Source organism: Frankliniella occidentalis, unplaced genomic scaffold (assembly GCF_000697945.3).
Source record: "Frankliniella occidentalis isolate FOCC.00 unplaced genomic scaffold, Focc_3.1 Scaffold47, whole genome shotgun sequence".
Lineage (NCBI taxonomy): Eukaryota > Metazoa > Arthropoda > Insecta > Thysanoptera > Thripidae > Frankliniella > Frankliniella occidentalis.
The window spans coordinates 345,124-362,798 of NW_026267177.1; the positions used below are offsets into that span (position 1 = coordinate 345,124).

At 57.3% G+C, this 17,675-nt stretch overlaps 3 protein-coding genes across 4 annotated transcripts in view; 1 reads left to right on the forward strand and 2 right to left on the reverse strand.

Annotated features, from left to right (window-relative positions):
• The window catches only part of LOC113205432 (uncharacterized), a 99,704-nt gene extending 94,039 nt beyond the window's left edge, over positions 1–5,665 (reverse strand). The window contains exon 1 of the mRNA XM_052267109.1: positions 5,290–5,665. Within this exon, the coding sequence (XP_052123069.1) occupies positions 5,290–5,392 (103 nt within the window). The 5' untranslated portion in view covers positions 5,393–5,665. The remainder of the gene's footprint in view (positions 1–5,289) is intronic.
• A 918-nt stretch (positions 5,666–6,583) lies between these two features.
• Positions 6,584–8,747, reverse strand: LOC113207910 (mitochondrial chaperone BCS1). The gene is made up of 6 exons (XM_026424669.2): positions 8,220–8,747; positions 8,003–8,136; positions 7,686–7,880; positions 7,385–7,618; positions 7,158–7,275; positions 6,584–7,064 (listed from the first exon to the last, which is right to left on the reverse strand). Exons 1-6 carry the CDS (start codon positions 8,540–8,542, stop codon positions 6,803–6,805), a joined length of 1,266 nt encoding a protein of 421 aa, XP_026280454.1. The 5' UTR covers positions 8,543–8,747; the 3' UTR covers positions 6,584–6,802.
• Positions 8,748–9,298: 551 nt separating this feature from the next.
• The window catches only part of LOC113207884 (mediator of RNA polymerase II transcription subunit 15), a 16,860-nt gene continuing 8,483 nt past the window's right edge, over positions 9,299–17,675 (forward strand). Inside the window, exon 1 of one of the 2 annotated variants that reach the window (XM_026424624.2) lies at positions 9,299–9,573. In XM_026424624.2, the coding sequence (XP_026280409.1) occupies positions 9,483–9,573 (91 nt within the window). In that variant the 5' untranslated portion in view covers positions 9,299–9,482. The remainder of the gene's footprint in view (positions 9,574–17,675) is intronic. The other variant, XM_026424625.2, reaches the window with a different exon arrangement.

The window sequence follows — 17,675 nt, forward strand, 5'->3', positions numbered from 1 at the left end:
CCTACTTCCGCTCCTCGCCGTCAAGGGTGTCAGCTGTCAAGCGCCCCACCACACCACCCGCACCAACAAGAGAGCCGCGCGGGGGTGGAGGGAGGGGATGCAGCAGCAGCGGCGGTGGAGTCGCGACTCAACTCATTTTACGAGCCCATCCCAACGGCACAAATGAAATTAGCCGATGCGACACCGCAGCGTCCGTCATTAGCTGCGCGTGACGTCACGTGACGCCTCGCCGAAAGAAAACAGGCGCCGTGCACGGGCACAGCCACGTTGTGACGAAACCCAGCCTCGGGATTGCGAAACTCTAGGCTACAGAGAAGGTTTCAGCCGACCGCAAATCATATTTTTATTTCCCCCGCGGAACAAAAGGCAGCTTTTTTTTTTGTTCGCGCGCAGTGCAGTGCTGGAGTCTCTAGTCTAGTGACGTCCCGTCTGGGATGTAAATGGGCAGCACACCCGAACGAACAACATCAACTGCTGCTTTGATGTTTCCCGAGGTTCGATAGGGAATAGGAGAGGCGGGATGTGCGGGGTGAGGGGGGCGGACGGGGGGGAGGATGAGGAGGAGGCGGGGGATAAACTCTGGGGCGCTTGCTCTCTCAGTCAGAAGCCCCTGTGGAGTACATTCCGTCGATTTCTTCCGATTCTTATTGAGGAGGACTCTGTACGGGGGAGGAGGCGCCCGCTGCCCTGCCGTGTACTGCCCGGCAGGCGAGCCCGGCACGGGGAGGTCTCGGTGTTATGGCGCAAGAAATGCGATCTGATCTCCGGGAGTCCCTTGCTCTCGCCCCCCCCCTCCCCCTTTCCTCCCCAACTCCCGATATGGAAGGTTGCGCGGGCGGCGCAGGCGGCGGCAGTAAGACGGCGCGCCCGATGTGCCCCTCATCACGGGCTGACAACCCTCCGGGCCGCGCAGCACGCTGGGTGTGGTACTTACATGAGGCACCCGTCCGCTCAGGGGCGTGAGGAGAAGGGAAACTCTGCAAGAGAGCAAAACACATGAAGGTCAGCGTGAGGGTTGGACAAGGCAGGGGGGGAGGGGGGTGTAGCGAGGGGCAGCCGTTGCACGACAGCGAGAGGCTCATCTCGAGGCTGTGGCGGGCTGTGGGGCATGCCAGGGTCGGCTGATGTGAGGGGAGCCGGGACTGTTGCAGGTTTAGGGGATGAGGGTTTTGAGGAGGGCACGGGTGACGTCGAAGGCGATAGTCCGGGAGGGGAAGGGAAGGGGGCGAGGACGGGGCTTAGGACCAGCCGGGATCATGTGCCCGCGCCGCCCTTTACCAGGAGGGAGCGCAGGGGCGGGAAGGGGCGGGCGAAATGGTAATGCTCGGTTTGACCCCCTTCCTTACAGCCCTCCTCGGCGGGGGCGGGGCGGGGCGGGGCGGGGCGGGCGCCACTAGCTGCAGGGCCGCCGCCGAGCACCCACCAGGCCTACGACGCCACGCCAGCTACTCACCACCACCCGGCTCCACCCCCTTCAATGCAGCGCCCCGAGGACAGAGCCGCAGGCAGTACGTACTCGGCACTGGCTAGAGCTGCCGGGACGCGAAACGACATCGTCACGGCCCCCATGGCCCTGGCGCGCGCGTGGTGCGGGCGGCTGGTGGAGGGAGCGGCTCCCACAGCAGCGGACCTGAAGATGGCCTGCGAATGGCCCTCCTTGTCCGCGCCGCTCCTCACGAGCGCGTCCCCCACAACGGGCGCTGCTGGGCGCGGGATGATTCAAAGAAGACGTTGGAATGAGTCCAAATTGGTCTACAGAATGGGGCGGGTGCTGACTGCCGGAGAATACAGCGGCCGGGCGGGGGCGGGGCGGCTCCCGGGGGGAAGGCGGAGGCATTCAAACATGTCTTAGGGCGATGTCAATGCGAAGAGATGACTCCGGCAGAAGAGCCCAATCTCAAGAAAGAAAAGAAGAGGGGACGAAAACAGGAAATGATAGGGCATGCTGCCCTTGTGCGTTCGTGCGTGCGAGCGTGTGTGCATGCATGCGTGCGTCGTGTGTGTGCGACGGCGTCTCCCCCCGCGGCCCGCACGAGGGCGGTATAACGGCGCCGCGGCGTCAGACTGAACAAGTTGAGCCAAAATGGCCAAACGGAGCCATCCTGCATAGTGAGGGGTACCCGGCCTGGAGCCGTGAGTTATAGGGGCGGGCGGGGCCGTGCATACGACTGTGGCGCGGCCGAGCGGGGCGCCTTGCGCTGAGTTATGGGGATCGCGGGGGAGGCGGAGGAAGCCCTGGGGCAGCCCGGCCGGCCAGGCCAGCCAGGCCCGAGCCGCCTTTGGACTGGAGCGCGCCGCCGCCGCGAGCGACTAAACAGCGACCAAGCGACCACCTCGTCTATCTCGAATCTAGTGGAGTCAAGGTAAGGCTGCTCCAGCCAAAGGCTACAGGGCGCGACGGGGCGGCGAGGGCGAAGGGGGATGTTTGAGGGGTTGCGAAGGGCGGGGTGGTGAGGGTGGAAGGGTGGACAGAGGAAGGGGTAACCTGCGCCCATCGGCTCGACCCAGGGCAGCAGCGGAGGGAACCCGGTAGTGAAGCCCGCGATCATTACCGGGTTAATAGCTGGAATGAAGAAAACACCCCCGCTGGGGGGTGGGGGGTGGAAAGGGAAGGGAAGGGGTTGGATTCAGGACCCGCCTCCTTCCCCAGCCCCACGGCCCCACCGCAACCCGCAACTCGATCCGGGATAGCCGTCATTACACCGCCGTCTTGCCCTCCCCGCCACACTAGGGGGCGGGGGCGGAGGGCGTGCACGGCCCACGGCCCAGCGGCGATAGGGGAGGGAGGGCAGGGGAGAGGTCGAGTCCAAGGCTGGCAGAAGTTTCGCCATCACAGATGTGAGACAAGCGTGGCGATTTTATGCACCATTCGCCACGTCGTTTTGCTTGCGTCTCCTCTCTCTCTCCCTCCCTCGTCTCCTCGCGGTACGTAAGCGTCGTGGGGTGCGAGAGAGTGAAAGAGGGAGGGAAGAGAGGGAGGGGAGAGAGAGGGAGGGGAGAGAGAGGGAGGGGAGAGAGAGGGAGGGGAGAGAGAGGGAGGGGAGAGAGAGGGAGGGAAGAGAGAGAGGGGAGGGATGTGGTAGCATGGGGGTGGGGGACCCTGGATGAGCAACGCGCGATTTGGCGAGTGTATTATGTCGCGGTCTGCCGAGCAGCCACGGCGTTGCGAGGCGCATCAGCCCGAGTTTCCCGTTGAAGGACGCCAATCCCACCCCCCTCCACCTCCTCCTCCTCCCCGCCCCCTTGCTAGAGGAGGGGTCGCATCTCCCTCTCTGTGGAGCGGAGCAGGAGAGGACGGCGATTCCATTTCCATTTCCAGTCGGCGTGCATGAAGTCTAATAACGCGCTCAGGTGGCGCTCTCGGGGGAGGACGACAGCTCGGAGAGGGAGGGGGGAGGGGGGACACCTGCGTGGGCTTGCGGTGAGGACCCTGCGGCCCCAAACCATCCCCGCGGCCCAACCCTGCGGAGCGCAAAAGACGACGAGAAAAAACACATGCGGGGAAAACGACGCTGCTGCTCAAAGGAAACAAGTCGCCTGGAAGATGGGATAAAAAAGCGTGGCACTTGCTGGAAGAGAGCAGCCAGAGGAGAGCGGCGGGGGAGTCCTGGAGTGAGTTCTCTCTCCGGTGGCGAGGTCCTCCTCCTTCCCGCTGCGCCGCTGCTGCTGCTGCTGCTGCTGCTGCTCTCTCTTTGCGGGACATGTATGCATGCGACCCCCTCCTCTCACCTCCACCCCTCTGAATAAGGCATGGTTGCCAAGTGAACCGACTGCTACCGCCGAGCCCGCAGAAGCACCTGCCAGCCCGCCAAGCTGCGCCGGTGCTGCTGACGATTGTCACCGCTATGTTCCGCTACACAAAACGCGGCGAGCCGGCGGGCCGAACGGCAGGCCCAAGCTCGTCCAAGCAGCCCATACCACCCAACCACCCATACCTCCCCCGACAGTCGCCTCCCTCCCGTCGCTGAACGTAGCATGCACCAGGCAGTTTTAACTCCCCGCCGTCGTTTTTTCCCCTCCCCCTCTTTCTGGTGTAGACTGCGCTGCATACCCCTACTTACTGCTGGCCTTGCACCACCGTGGCTGTGCAGAGCTGGACCGTCTCCCCTCCCCCGCAAGAGAGAGGCGGGCATCCAGCGCCAAATGGCGGTTCCCTTCCCGCCCCGGCAGTCCGCGCCGCGCCCGCCCGGGTCTGGAGGAGCCCAGACGAGACTTTCTGCGCGGGGGGAAATTGCCAGCAAATACCATCGTCATCTCCTCCCCCTCCTCTCGCCGCCCCCGCCGCCCGCGACCCACCGTCGCGCCGGGGTCAGGTCAGAGCGGCGGGCCGCGCCACGGGGGAGCACCCCGAGGAGGGTGGCCACGTGGCCGAGACGATTTCCCCATACATACCCAGGCTCAACACTTCCCCGACACGGCCACCGTCCTCGTCTGATGGATGGGTTTGTTGGATCGCCGTCTGCTGTGACGACACTCATAGGTGTCTGCAGTTGGATTGCTTCCAGCCAGCGCCGCGCAAACTAGGCGCAGCTAGACCAGACCAGGCCGTGACCTAGGCGAGGCGGGTGCACGTATCCCCTCCTGACTTGAGAGAACGAGGACCAGGCCACGTATCCACTTGGTGAAAGGTGGGCACAGCAGTGAGTGTAGTATTCAAAGAAAGGGCGCGAAAACTGAAATACTTTGCAGATCTCAGAGTCACGTGCCCGACAGGCTGTCCGGTGAAGGCGGAAGTGCCCGCGGATCGCTGCTACGCCTACGCGCTGCTGGCCGTTGCGCAGGACTGTGTGTGGGTGTGTGTAAGCAGCCTTTGGCGCCACGCCGCGCCACGTCCGGGCGACGTGCCGGCGGCGGGCGCGCGAGTCTAGTGACCGCTAGCTGACACCACACGCCGTTGTCGCCGACGCAACTATAGCGCCGGGGAAAAAATAAAAAAGGGTCCGCGCATTCGTTAATTTTCTTTGGGAAGGTCCCCGCCGAGACCAGCCGGCTGCGTCCGGTCCGGCCCTCCGCCCGAGGCAAAATGCAATATGTGAAATGCAATACAATACCGCCCCTCACGAGACCCTCAGACCCTCGCCAAGGTCCCGCCGCCAGGGACGCCGCGCAGTCCAATAAAGATGTCTCCGGCCAGGAGCACGGACACATTTCACAAATAAATTATTCCGTAAAGGACATGGCAGCCGGGATGGTGCCTACTCAACTGCCTCTTCCTCCCCGGCGGCCCCAGCTCGCGACTGGGCCGGGCGCGGCGGCGCCCCGTTGGCGCCTGTTGCACGACATACTCACCATGGTGGCGGCCGAGGCCGTCCCTGGCTGGGTCGCCCTGGACTCCGGGGCGCTGGTCTGGGGCGGCGGAGGGCGAGGAGGCCAGCGCCAGGCCGCCTCTCATGTTGCCCTTGTTGAGTCGCAGGGCCGCCAGGTCGACCCCTGTTGATGCCTCTCGCGCCGCTGCAGTTAGGTCGCTGGGCTATAGTCTCCCCACCGATCGCCGCTAACGTCACGCCTCGCTGTCACGCCGAGCCGCGCGGCTGTCACGTGACGGTGACGGTCACGTGCTTCGCGTGCGGGGCTGCGTGCCGACGTTCGCCTCGGCGCGCGGAGCTACACGGCGCCATGGTCGGTCGGGTCCCGGGGGGTGTGTTGCCTGGCCGGCGCCTCGCCGCGCACTGAGACCGTCGGAGTCGGACTGGAGCGCGCGGCGTGGCGCGGCGGGGCGGGGGTGATAGGAGGGGGCGGGGGCCGCGGGGGCGCCTCTATCGTGCCCTATCTCTCCTGGCCCGGGGGGCAGGGAGAGGAGGGGCGCGAGGCGGCGCGGGTAGGCAGGTAGGTAGAGGTACGCCACGCCGTTGGCCCTTTCTCCTTCGACTTACCCTTGCTCGCGAGCACGCGGCCGCAGGACCTGGAGTGGAGGGAGAGGGGCAGCGGCCGGCCTCACGCGACGAGCGCAGAGCCGGGGGCAGCTAGGGGGCGCCTGATGGGTGAGAGGACACAGAGCAGGGCTGGAGCAGGGTGCCCAGGTGCACTGAAATATGGAAGGGACACCAGGCATCCTCTAAAGCACTGTCCTAATCAATTTCACTTTCATAACCGGGCCTGTCTTGCTTTAATCATTTGTCTTAGTTTACCTTGAGCTTTCCTGCTGCTTTTAATCTGCACTTTGTGGTCTAGGGAATTCCAAGTTGAATACCGTTTTGTTTTCGGGGGCCCTAGCTGTGAACCAGGCGAAGTTTGAAGAAGTATAAGGAAGCTGAGCTCATCTGGAAATGTTCCATAAATTTCAGTACATTTGTGTACAGTCAACCAAAGAATATTATAATGGAAAGCTTTACTCATTAACAATTCAAAGTTAAGAAATGTGTGCAAATGAAAACTAACTAAACATACCAGGCGGCTGATTCACCCCGTCCACATACATGTTATACTGACACTGACAATTTACGGCCCAAGAGAAGCAGACCGTCCATTAACTGTGCAGTCGTCTCAGTCTATGTAACTGGGCGGCGTGAATCATTCACCTTATGTATGAGGAACTAAAGACGAAAAATCATAGAGTTTCATAAAATATACTGCATAAAGTATGTCAAGGTTAGTCGTCATAGAGTACTTTAAATATATTACAATACCAGAAGTTTACATTCTGTCAGACACAAGTTTCAAACTTTTTACTGAAGCACCCGTAAGAAAGTTACTACTGGATGCTTACACTGCCAGAAAGAATCCACTGGAGCCTCCAAAGATAATTTTTGTTTCTTAAATCCTGAGGAAATTCATCATAAAATTTTTTCTTGAAGTTCTAATTCTATAATAGTTCTTGTAATCTATGAGCATTTAGTAACACTGCCTCTGGATCATCTTTAAAGAACATGAAGTAGCCTTGAACTTGAGCAGGAGACACTTGTTTCCCTGCCTTCACTATTGCTTCAACAAATAGTTCTGCCTTTTCTTCCATCCCTTGACCACTGTAAAATCTCAAAAACATAGTTTTGAGTTGATTAGGGCTGCAGTGGCCAATAAATTCTTTCAGGTCTACTCTTCCAGGTCTTATTAAGGCAGGGTCAAGCCTGTAGATGATAAGAATTCAAATTTTAGAAAAACAGCTTTACTTGTAATAATCTTTCCATTACACTGCCAATTTTCAAATGAATGAATCTTACCTTTCTAAATGATTTGTGGTCATAAACACTATACGTGCTTCTGTAGAGGCAACACCATCCAAACAATTGAGAAGTCCACTAAGTGTAACTCTATTCAAACCCTCATATGCTGCTGCAACTGTAAAAAAGGTTTTGATATATTTTTTTTAATTTTATGGATTTAAGAAAATTTACAAAATAGAAATTAATTTAGATTCTACAAAGACATGATAATGTTTAATTATTACCTTTATCTGACTCCGTCCTGCTGATAAAAGCAGCATCAATGTCCTCCAGCAAAATGATAGTTTGCTGTGGTGCAACAGCCAACAGGTGATTTAACCTGTCATCAGTAAGAGATCTCTCACTCAGATTGAGCACACAAATACTAAGATCCAGTTCACTAGCCAATGCTGTGATGAATGAAGACTTTCCACAGCCCGGTGGACCATAGAGAAGATAGCCTCTACGATATGGAATACCTGTGAAAATACTAGTAGTAAAATAAATATAAAGAGGAGATAATTCAAGATAAGTTTTAACATTTACCTCTCTCTGTGTACCAAGATGGATTTGAAATAAATTCTTGAACATCGCTTTGGATTCGATCTGCAACACCATTGTCAAGAACAACTGAAGTTATGGGTCTCCGTCTTCTTGGATGACCAAAGGGGCGCCATTCAGAACCCATTGCAGTATACATCACAAGTTTGCCCTCTTCTTTCTTAAGAGCCATCTTCCGAGCTGGTCAAACAGAAGAATCAATAATTAAGAATATATTGCACTTGCATAATAAATTCCTAGCGGTGAAATAAAGCAGCAAATCTTCAAATCTTAGTGCAAAAAGTACAACATTTATCCCTTACCATCTTCAAGAATTGAAAAATAAATTCCTTTATCCCTACTTAGAGCAGTTAAGGTTACAGTTTCAAAAGGTGTATCAAGCATTGTTGTTTGCTGGTCTCGACTCCTTTCAACTTTAATCCATGTACCCTGGTACCTGCACAGAATACTTGACATTAGTGGATCTCTGATCAAAATACAATAGCATGAAGTTAAAAGAGCTGATTCATAAATTCTTACCTGAAGAAATGTTGACCTACACTAGGGATAAAATCGTATTTGGTCTTAACATGACCAGAATCTAACTGCTCATAACTTGTTTCAACGCTTAAATGTTGTGTTTGCTTCGCTCCTTTTTCAGTCATCCATTGCAAGACCCATTGATAACTTTTGTCTCGACAATGAACTTCCATCGTAGTCATATAGTGTCTTCTAAATAGAATTAAGGATGTTTGAAGCCCTTTACGTAAAATTGCCCCGGCTGCTCCAACTGTGAAGAGACCAAATCCGGCCCCGAAGTACGGGTTATCGGACAGGGAGCTTACGTATTCCGATATAGTCATTTTCTGAATAAATACAAATTAGTTTCTAGATTTCTTCCACTCTAGAAGAGGCAATCAATCGTATAGTAGCTATTTGTAAACAGTCTTGGGCGTGACATTGATGTTTACTCGAAATAATTTCAAAACATGATGAAGTTGATGTAACCTCTGGTAACTTGGAGAAATTAGGTTATGGTTCCCTGGGATTTGTGGGCTGACTGTACTTTGTATTTTTCCTCAATAGAGTATGAGGTGAGTCCACGTATGGAGGCTATACAACTGTTTATATGAAAAGTTCATGTACACAATTGAACTTCAAAGATTGTTTTTAAAAGGAAATTCATGTTTTTCTTGGAAGCAAATCAACCAACAGAAACAAAATCGTTTAAAACTGAAAACTCATTAATTAAATCTTGCAGCTTATTTCTGCCCCGTCAACCACGCTACTCTTCCATAATTAAACTGTCAGATCTCATAGATGAGATTGCGTGCAAATAAACTTCTCATAGTGCAATTTTTCGAATACCCCGCGTTGCTTTGCTTGTAGTCTCGTTGTAATCATTCTTTCATACCAACTGCTGTTCTGCGAAGCAAAAGCACCCAACTCGCAAGGTACAAGTTCTTCAATTTGGTTATTTTTAACTCAAGTGAACCGATATTAAGTTAGTACCGATATGACACTCATTTACTTATCTCAAAACCCAGATATAAAATTCGTTCTGGTCTTTCCATGGTTCTGTCGGGTTGGCATAACCCCCACCACCAAAACTTTCAAACGCGCGGTGTGGAAGGAGTAGAAAGTGGAGTGGGTAACTTCAAGCAAACAAAGAACGCTGGGAGCGAGAGCGGGGCGGCAGATGGAGTTTCTTTTGCCTGCAGTGATCATGTGAAGTGAAGTGAAAACACTTGTGACCTGTCTTAGTGAATCTTCAATCCAGACCGATAAAGAGAGTGCTCCAGAATGCAGTGTGAAATTCGTGGGATGGCGGATATAGCCGAGGCAGGCAGGCCTCCTCCAGACACCATGCCAAGGAGAGGACGTGTAAACGAAGGTTAGTTTTCGTTTAAAATCTTTACAATGAACATATCGGTTATGAGCAGGTGCGATGAGTGCCTTCAGGTGTTGCACACGGAGCTGAGAACCACTTTGTGACGTGGGCCACCAAATTATTCTAGCTGGATGGTTGGCCCCTCATGTAGTTCCTTAAGTTCAGTAGTTCTGCTGTGGGAAATTGTTTATTAACTTTGATGCATGTTGGAAGTTTCTCCTAGGCTCTTTGGGTCTTTAGGACAGTTCTTTGCAGCTGTATTAAAGTATATTTTGGCTTGCTCTTCCGTTAATTTGTTATATATCTGAAATAGTTTTACTGACTTTCTAATGCATGTCTTAACTCTACGGTTTTGCTCAGGAGCGTGAACAGTCTTACATTATTTGCTATAACTAATTGGTTGTGTATCAAACATTAACTTTTACAATTGTTTAAGAATAAATGTCATCATGGTTCTTTTGCTCTTTACATTTAGCGTAACATGTTGAGATTAAGCTTAAACTTACACAGTTCGCTTAACTAATGCATATTTGTTCTTCGCACTCTCACATTGTTTCATTGTGATCTTCTATTGCAAGCACCCTTTCTAATGCTTTTCTTGGGTGACAGAAGCCTTGCTTGAAACTACTTTGGAAGCATTGGAACACTGTTACACTTGTTCCCAGTTGTAGTATTAGCTGGACTTGTATCATTGTCATGACAACAGGCTGCTGGAATGTGGTCCCCCAATGTCCCCCGTGCCCCGTGACAGTTTAGGTCGTGGCGTGGCGTGGCCTTCGTAGAGGAGGGGAGTCGAATCGAATGGGAGCCCCCACTTGATGTGTGCTCCCCCTTTTTATTTTTTATTTATTATTATTCTCTTTCTCCCCCGTCCACGCGTCTCGACCCTTGACCGGGGGGAAGGGGGAAGGGGTGGAGATGGAGCGATGCGCGTGGCCCATCCGCGGCGCGGTAAGGCGACGGAGTGACACTTGAATGACTCTCCAGCCCGGGGCCGGGGCCGGCTCATCTGGAGCGAGTCGTTATGCATTCAGTGGTCTAATGACAGTCGTCGGGCTCGGCCCTCCTCGCCCGGGCTGGAGCGGGCAGGCGTCGCCGTCGCCTCCCCCTGCTGGAGCGAGCGCAGAGCTCCTTGGGCAGAGCCGCAGGCTGCAGGTGTGTTGGTTGGGCTGTTGGCCGACATGGAAGTGTCGTGCGCCGTGCACACCGTCGCCACCACCACGCACGGCGAGATGAGCTGGGGACGCGCGGGCTTGCGTCACCGACACTCGTCCTCGTCTAATCCTCACCGGCCATGCAGGGAAGCGTTTCGTTATCGCCTGGGGCCAACAACAGGCCACCCGGAGGAGGAGGAGGGACCTGCTGCCTGCTGGAGAGGGACTTGACTTCCGCTCCGCCACACGGGCCTAGCTCCCGCACCCTGTTCCAGGGATTGCGGGAGGTAGACCCCTCTGCTGAAGCCGTCCAAGAGACCCGGGCTCACGTCAGGCTCACGGCCGGGCGGCGCTTGGCCCTGCTTGCCCTGCCGCCCCCTCGGCTCCGTTTTGCTCCCATAAAGCGGGTGCAATCGATAGTGGTAGTTGCCTCCTTGGTGCGTGGTGCTGGCGGGCGTCGCCCCCCCTCACGCTGGCGCGGGCAGGCGCTAGCTGGCGTGCACGGGAGCGCCATGGTGGCGTGCGAGCGCAGGTGATGCTGATGCGCCGACCCGTCCGTCACGGGCCGGGCCGCTATCGCCCCATCCACCTGTTGCGCAATTTCGCGGGCCGGCCCGGAGCGCCGCACCACTTTTACCCTCAGCGCCACTCTCGGGAGGAATGTCACTGCTGCCCGGCCGCGCCCCGCCTGCCCCGAGGAGTCGAACATGTAGTATATGCCTCGCGGCCAGACAAACACATTTCGTTCACGCCGCGTGTGGTTTGCGTCCGGGGCGTCGCCGACACGGCCGGGCCGGGCCGATGGGGGGCGGCGGACGTGCGGGGCATCTCGAAGAGGCGCGGGCGTGACCCAGCGGGGCGGGCCGGGGGGCGGGGCGGGGAAGAGGCGCGACGCGCCCCAGGCCACGTCAGGTCCGCGCCGTGTCTAAAGAGGCGTCCGCCCGCTGGGCGCGCCGTGTACTCTTTACCTATACCTACACTGCCGCGAGCACGTCGCGGCCCGCGGCGGGGCCGGTCCGGTGGGCGGGGTGACCCCCCGTGGCTAAGACGCCCCCCGCCCCGCCCCTCACCGGACTGCTCTAGCTGGTCGTACACGTCCAAACTCCTCAACTACTCGCCGTCGGCGTCGCTCCGGCCGGAAGCTGCTGCAGCCCGTCGCCGCGGCGCTGGAGGCCGCTCGGGACCCCTCCTCCCTCCGGCCGGAGGGCGCTCAGGCGTGTCGCATTATTGATGGATGGATGGAAGAATGTTTCTGGGAAGTGCGCGTGGGAGGGAGAGGGGGGGGGGGCAGGGCAGAACAATTATTAAGAAAAAGTCTCTTGACTTCACGTGGAATAGTAATGACCGGGTATTCAGTGTCTTTGTCTCACGTAGCGGGGTGCTTTTTCTTTTTATTGTTATTGCTTTGTTGGCGCGGGGCTTAACCCCGGTGGCCGCCCCGCAGAGGAAGTGGCTGGGGTCCGGAGGCGCCCGGGAGCGGCAGGTGCTCGGGCCGCGGGCCGCGAGTCAATCTTAATTTGATTACAGGGCCGCCCCTCCTGGCACTGCCTGTACGCACCCAGCTCTGTCCTGCAGACAAGCTCAACTGCAAAGCGCAGAGAAGGAATAACGCAACATTTCCCCCGCCGCCCGTTATCAACAACCCGTTTGTCGGGCTTATCGGAACTCTGCTGCAACGTGCTTCATTTAAGGATAAACGAAAATGAAGAAAAAACCCTATGAGGCCAAACTTTGCGATAGTCATCAGGCGAGGGCGTCGCCTCGATTCCGCTTTGCTGCTGGGCGGAATTCCTACAACGGAAAAGGAGAGAGAGAAAACCGGGGAAAAGGAGGAGGGGGGGGGCGGCAGAGAGAAAAGCTGAGGATGATGATGATAAACCGGTTAATGAACGGAGCTTAAGCCTCTCGATGTACTCATCCCGAAGCACTGCGCGCACACTGGTCACCGCCTCTGAGCCTCTGGCGGCGGCGTCCGCATCGCTGCTCTCGGGAATGCTTGCGGAGAATGGCTTAGCAATGCAAAGCATTCACTTTGTAGGTTGCGAACGAAACTAATCCTTTGTCTACGGAAAACGCAAGCTTCGCTACTTGCAAAACTTTTGAAACAGAGGAGGCAGATATTTTTATACCGCATTTTCAAGGGTTCAAATGTGTTGTTTGTTTCTTGTACTCGGGAAGTACATCTTTCTCACATCTTTGGTACCAGTAAGCCGTTGGTGCCGCCCCGACCCCGACCACCATCGTTTCGTCCCATTGTAGGAGAACAACACCTGGAGGCCCTGGAGGCCCTGCCGCGCCGCGCACCTGTCTCGCGGTAGAAAGTGCCGCGGGGGTGGTGTGGTGACGTCGGTGCCGGCCGCCACGGTCGGGGAGCAGCAGCGCGCAGCAGCGGCGGAGGAAGAGGCGGCGCCGCGGACATGGGAGCTGGCGCCAGCAGCGGTGGTGGTGGTGGCCAGCTTCGCCAGCTTCCTTAACCCGTGCTCGTGCCCGCCCATTCCCATGGCTTTATTTTCGGAAAGTGTTCTGGTACAGTCATTGTCCCTAAATTCGGACGGTTTTTGAGGAAAAACGCCTGTGATATCTAGAATTTTTGAAATATGAAAAATCGCTGGGGATTCTAGAATCCTCACGTCGAGACGCACCTACCACTCTCCGAAAATATTTTTTCGCGCTAACGGTAGAGGGGTGAGGGCTGTTTGAATCGTGTCCGTATTTAGGAACCAATGCGTCCTAAATTCGGACAGCTTTGAAAAATTATGAAAAGTGAAATTTTTTTGGAGGTTATAGAAACCTCATGAAAAAATTTGACCTTACCCTATCTTCCAAATTTTCGTATCTAGTATAGTCTAGTCGCCAGAACTGCTTAAAGATCGCTTTTAATGTGCCCTAAATTCGGACAGTTGCCCCTTTTGCATGTAAAAGCCTATGTCCGAATTTAGGGCGCATTGCAAAAACGCTTCCCAAAACTAAACCGTGCGACGAAAAATCAAAAACTTGGTGTCATATTGTAGATAAAAGTACCAAGTTTCACATATGTTGTGGTCAGAATAACCCGGGCTTACACTGTTCGGAGCCCCAAATTTTTGCAAGACACATTTAAAAACGCCTGTTTTGGGGGGCTAAAAATACAAATTTCAAGAATTTCTGGAGGAAGTAATATTACTCCCACATTTATTTTTTTGGCAGAAATGGAAACTTGGTGGTCTTACCTTCCCATCAAACCCATAGAAGTTAAATTTTGTCAACGCATAATGGATTTGGAGGCGACAATAGTGAAATACGGCAAAATGTCCGAATTTAGGGCGCAAGTCCGAATTTAGGAACAATGACTGTATGGTGCTGCCTGCCCCGCCCCACCCCGCCCCCAGTGGCCCCACCTCGAGGTGCTCATTATTCGGCTGGTAATTGCAGTTCACAGTTCACCTCGCGGCGCCGGAGAGCGCGCGCGCAGAACGCTTTTGCGCCTTCTCTATCCTACACTCTCTCATTTTTTGCGAGGAAAGAGAGTGAGGAAGACAAGGATGAGGAGCACGTCGCGGCCTTGGTCATTCCCCGAGCCGGAGCCTCTGTCGGTGATCATGTACGTAAGGTACGCGGCTGTGGTGTACTGTGCGCTGAAACGCCAGCAAATAATTGGCGGAGTAATGGCACACGTGTTTGCTGGCTTCTGATTCGCCCCGTCTGCCCCGCCCCCGCCTTCCTCCTTGGTTAGCCCGGGCGTAGTGGTTGCCTACTAGCTCGGGCCGTCTAGAAAGTATGTACACCATTTGCCGCCCAGTTCAGCTAATGGAAGCTCTCATACCGCCTGGTCGATAGGCAACATATTCCCTGCAGTGCACGCGTGCACGACTGGGTGGCCTACCCTGATGTTCGCAGGCGCCGTGCTCCTGCAATTTGCCAAGAAAGGCGTACGTACTTTCTGGACAATCCCTACACAGCGCCTTGGTCAGAAGCAACGCAACGCGCCTCCATCAAAGAAGGTGGGCTCATGATGAGCCAAGTTTTGTACTTATGAGAAGGTCTCATTTGTTCTTCTCTTTGTCCCGTCCCACGAATGGCGCAGGCAAACGTCTGCAGCAACGGTGTATAGAGAGATATCTCTTTACGCCGTTTGTCTGCACGCCCGAGGGACCTGCCTCCAGGTCGAGCCGTCCCCGCCCGTGCCGCTGGTGCCGCTTGCACGGCTTTCTGGGGCGCCGCGCCGGGTCAGGTCGCCGAGGGCCCGGCCTGCGGCTGGCTTGGCTAGGAGGCTGCAGGAGGACGCCTCGGCGCCGGCCGCTGGAGAGCCGCGCACAAGCGCACATGCAGTCCAGGGATCTGAGTGGCGACATTTCTATCGCGTATCTCTTGCGTTGCCGGCCGGGGCCGGCGGGGACTCATTGAAGGACGACGGCGTCGTTCATTCCGAGGCGATGACTGTCCGGCCGTCCGGTCGGGGGGTGGGCGTGGCCGGCGCGGCCCCTGCCGTCGCGTGACGTGCTGCCCGACCCCTCCCCCCGGCTCCGGCCGGCTCCGGCGTCTTGGCGGCGCGGCTTGTGCCAGGACGGCTGGCTCTCTGGCAGGCCCCCGGACCCCAGACCCGCTCCTGGTTGCGGCACTGGGGACCAAAACAACATTGGTCGGCGGACCCCGCTGAGCGGAAACCGCAAATGGCTGGGGTCACGTGGTCACACCGTGAGGCAGCAGCAAGCACCGACGAGGCGGGCGGGGCTCGCGGACATGGGCGGCCACGGGACGGGTGTACAGAGACCGAAGGGGCTCCAGGCGCGGGCTCCAGGAGGCCTCCAGGCGCGGGCCGGCGCGCCCTCCAGAGCCTCTCTATTGGCCAGGACCTGGCCAGGTGTTGGAGGGGCGCACATAACTCATGGACCGGCACCGGCCGGCGGAGACGGTCGTTCAACCGGGCGGGGCGGGGCGGCCGCACACACATCTACATTCTTGGCGAGCAGGGGGCAACGAGTGCCGGGGCGGGGCGGGGCAGAGGGGTGTCCTCCCGGTTACTCGCCTCGCCGCACTGATCTCGCTGATCGTAAATCGTTGGGCCTTTGCTGATTGCATACCGAGCGAAGGCACGGACTCGCCCGTCCCGTCCCTGCCCTGCCCAGGCCCAGGCCGACCTGGAATGAATGGGCCTCACGTGTGTGCGGACGGCTGGACGCACCCGGCCCGGCCCGGCCCCGGGGCTCACACTATCTCTCAACAGATGTAACAATCGGGGAGGGGGATGGCGCGACGTATGGTCTGGTCTGGTCTTTGACCCCTTGACGTGAGAGATTGATTCGTCTGATGGACGCATCGCGCTCGGCGTGTGTGTGCGTGTGTGTGTGCGCTGCTCTTTCTGACCCGCCGCGCAGCCGCCGCCGCCCCGCCCACACTCACTCTCTGTCTGATTCCGATCAACGGGTAAATCACAGCGGCCCGCGGGCGGGGCGGGGCGGGGGCGCGCCGACATACCAGGCCGGCGGCCGCACCGCCGCCGTGTGCGGCTCGCGAACACCTCCGCGCTGAGGAATGTTTCCACGCTGCCGTCCTGTGTCGGCCCGCGGGTGGCGGCGGGGCCATCACCACATCGTCGTTGTTGTTGTTTGTTGTCGATGATGATGATGTTGTTGTTGTCACTATTATGTTTATTACCTCCGGCCGCCCGCCCTGCCCGGCCCGTGCGACCTCTGCTGGTGTTCCGCGGCCGCGTTTAGCTGCACGCGTGACGCTGACGCTGCTCGCGGGTCGCGTTGCAGCGCTGCGCTAGCGCGGTGCAGCTGCCCCCCGCCGCCACGCCACGCCCCTCGGCGGCCTCGCGTCGCCCGCGGGCCAACGCACCGCGCCACGCTGGTGTGTTTTGCGGTGCGCCGCGCCGCTGCCGCTGCGCTTTTTCTTTCCTCGGCTTTATTATTTATTATTTCATTACACGACGAAGGCCCTGGTTTGTCGTGTATAGCGCGCCGCGCCGTGTCGTCGTGGGGCGGAATAATTGCTTCGCCAAAGGGGTTCAGGTTTAGGCCCCAATTTCCTCTTTGCCCCTTTGAGTTAGAATCCGGCCGCCGCAAAGGGCGCACTTTCTACACAACTTTTTCTTTCCCCCACGTCGTGCCAACTCCCTGCGCGCGCGCTGGTCTGGGCCTGGCCGGCGCGTGGTTGTTCTGGTTTAACAGCGCGTTCCCACTGCATTTCCATCTTGTGCTTCCCACCCGCCCCGCCCATAGGCCGCCCTGGGTTCGTTCATCAGATAGCCCCCCCGGCCGCCGCGGCGGCGGTGGTGGCGGGGCGGGGCGGCGCGGCCTTTTCTCTGCCTTTTTATCGCCTTTTGTCGCACTTCTTTTTCGCGTCGGCGTTGGAACGAGTCGACGCTGCTAATTTTGTGCAAAGTGCATGCTGCCTGCTGTCCGAGTGGTGCGCGGTCGCCTCTGTGGTGCAGGTGGTGCGCCTCGACCCTCGCCAGTGCGAGTGTGCCGAAGGTCGCGTCAAGGGCCTTATCGTTGGGGGAGGGGGGGGGGGGGGGGTGCGTGGCTGCAGGGCCGAGCCGGGCCAGGCTGTGCCGCTGTGCCCTGTTATGCAGCGCAACGCAGCCGCACCGGACCGGACGGAGTTAGTTGGCTTCTCTCTTCTCCTCCTCTCGCCTCGCTCGGGGGGCCTATCTCGCTCGGCCCGTCCGCCCCGCCTCGCCCGCCCGTCCGCCCCGCTCCTCGCCTGCCTCCGGGCGACCGGCTGCGTGGTATGCCATTCGCTTCCGGTCTGAATTATCCTGCGTGCCTGGCCTGGCCCGGCCGCCAGCCCCGGCCCCCGCCATGGTAATGATGATGACGCGGTGCTGACCGACGTAACGCTAACGTAACTCTGATGCGCTCTGCCCGCCGACCGTCTCGTCTGCCGCAGCGTTTGCTCTGGCCGAGGAGGTGTCTGCTGGGGACGTGGTGGTGCTGGTGCTGGTGCCCGCAGCCCCGCCCGCCCGCC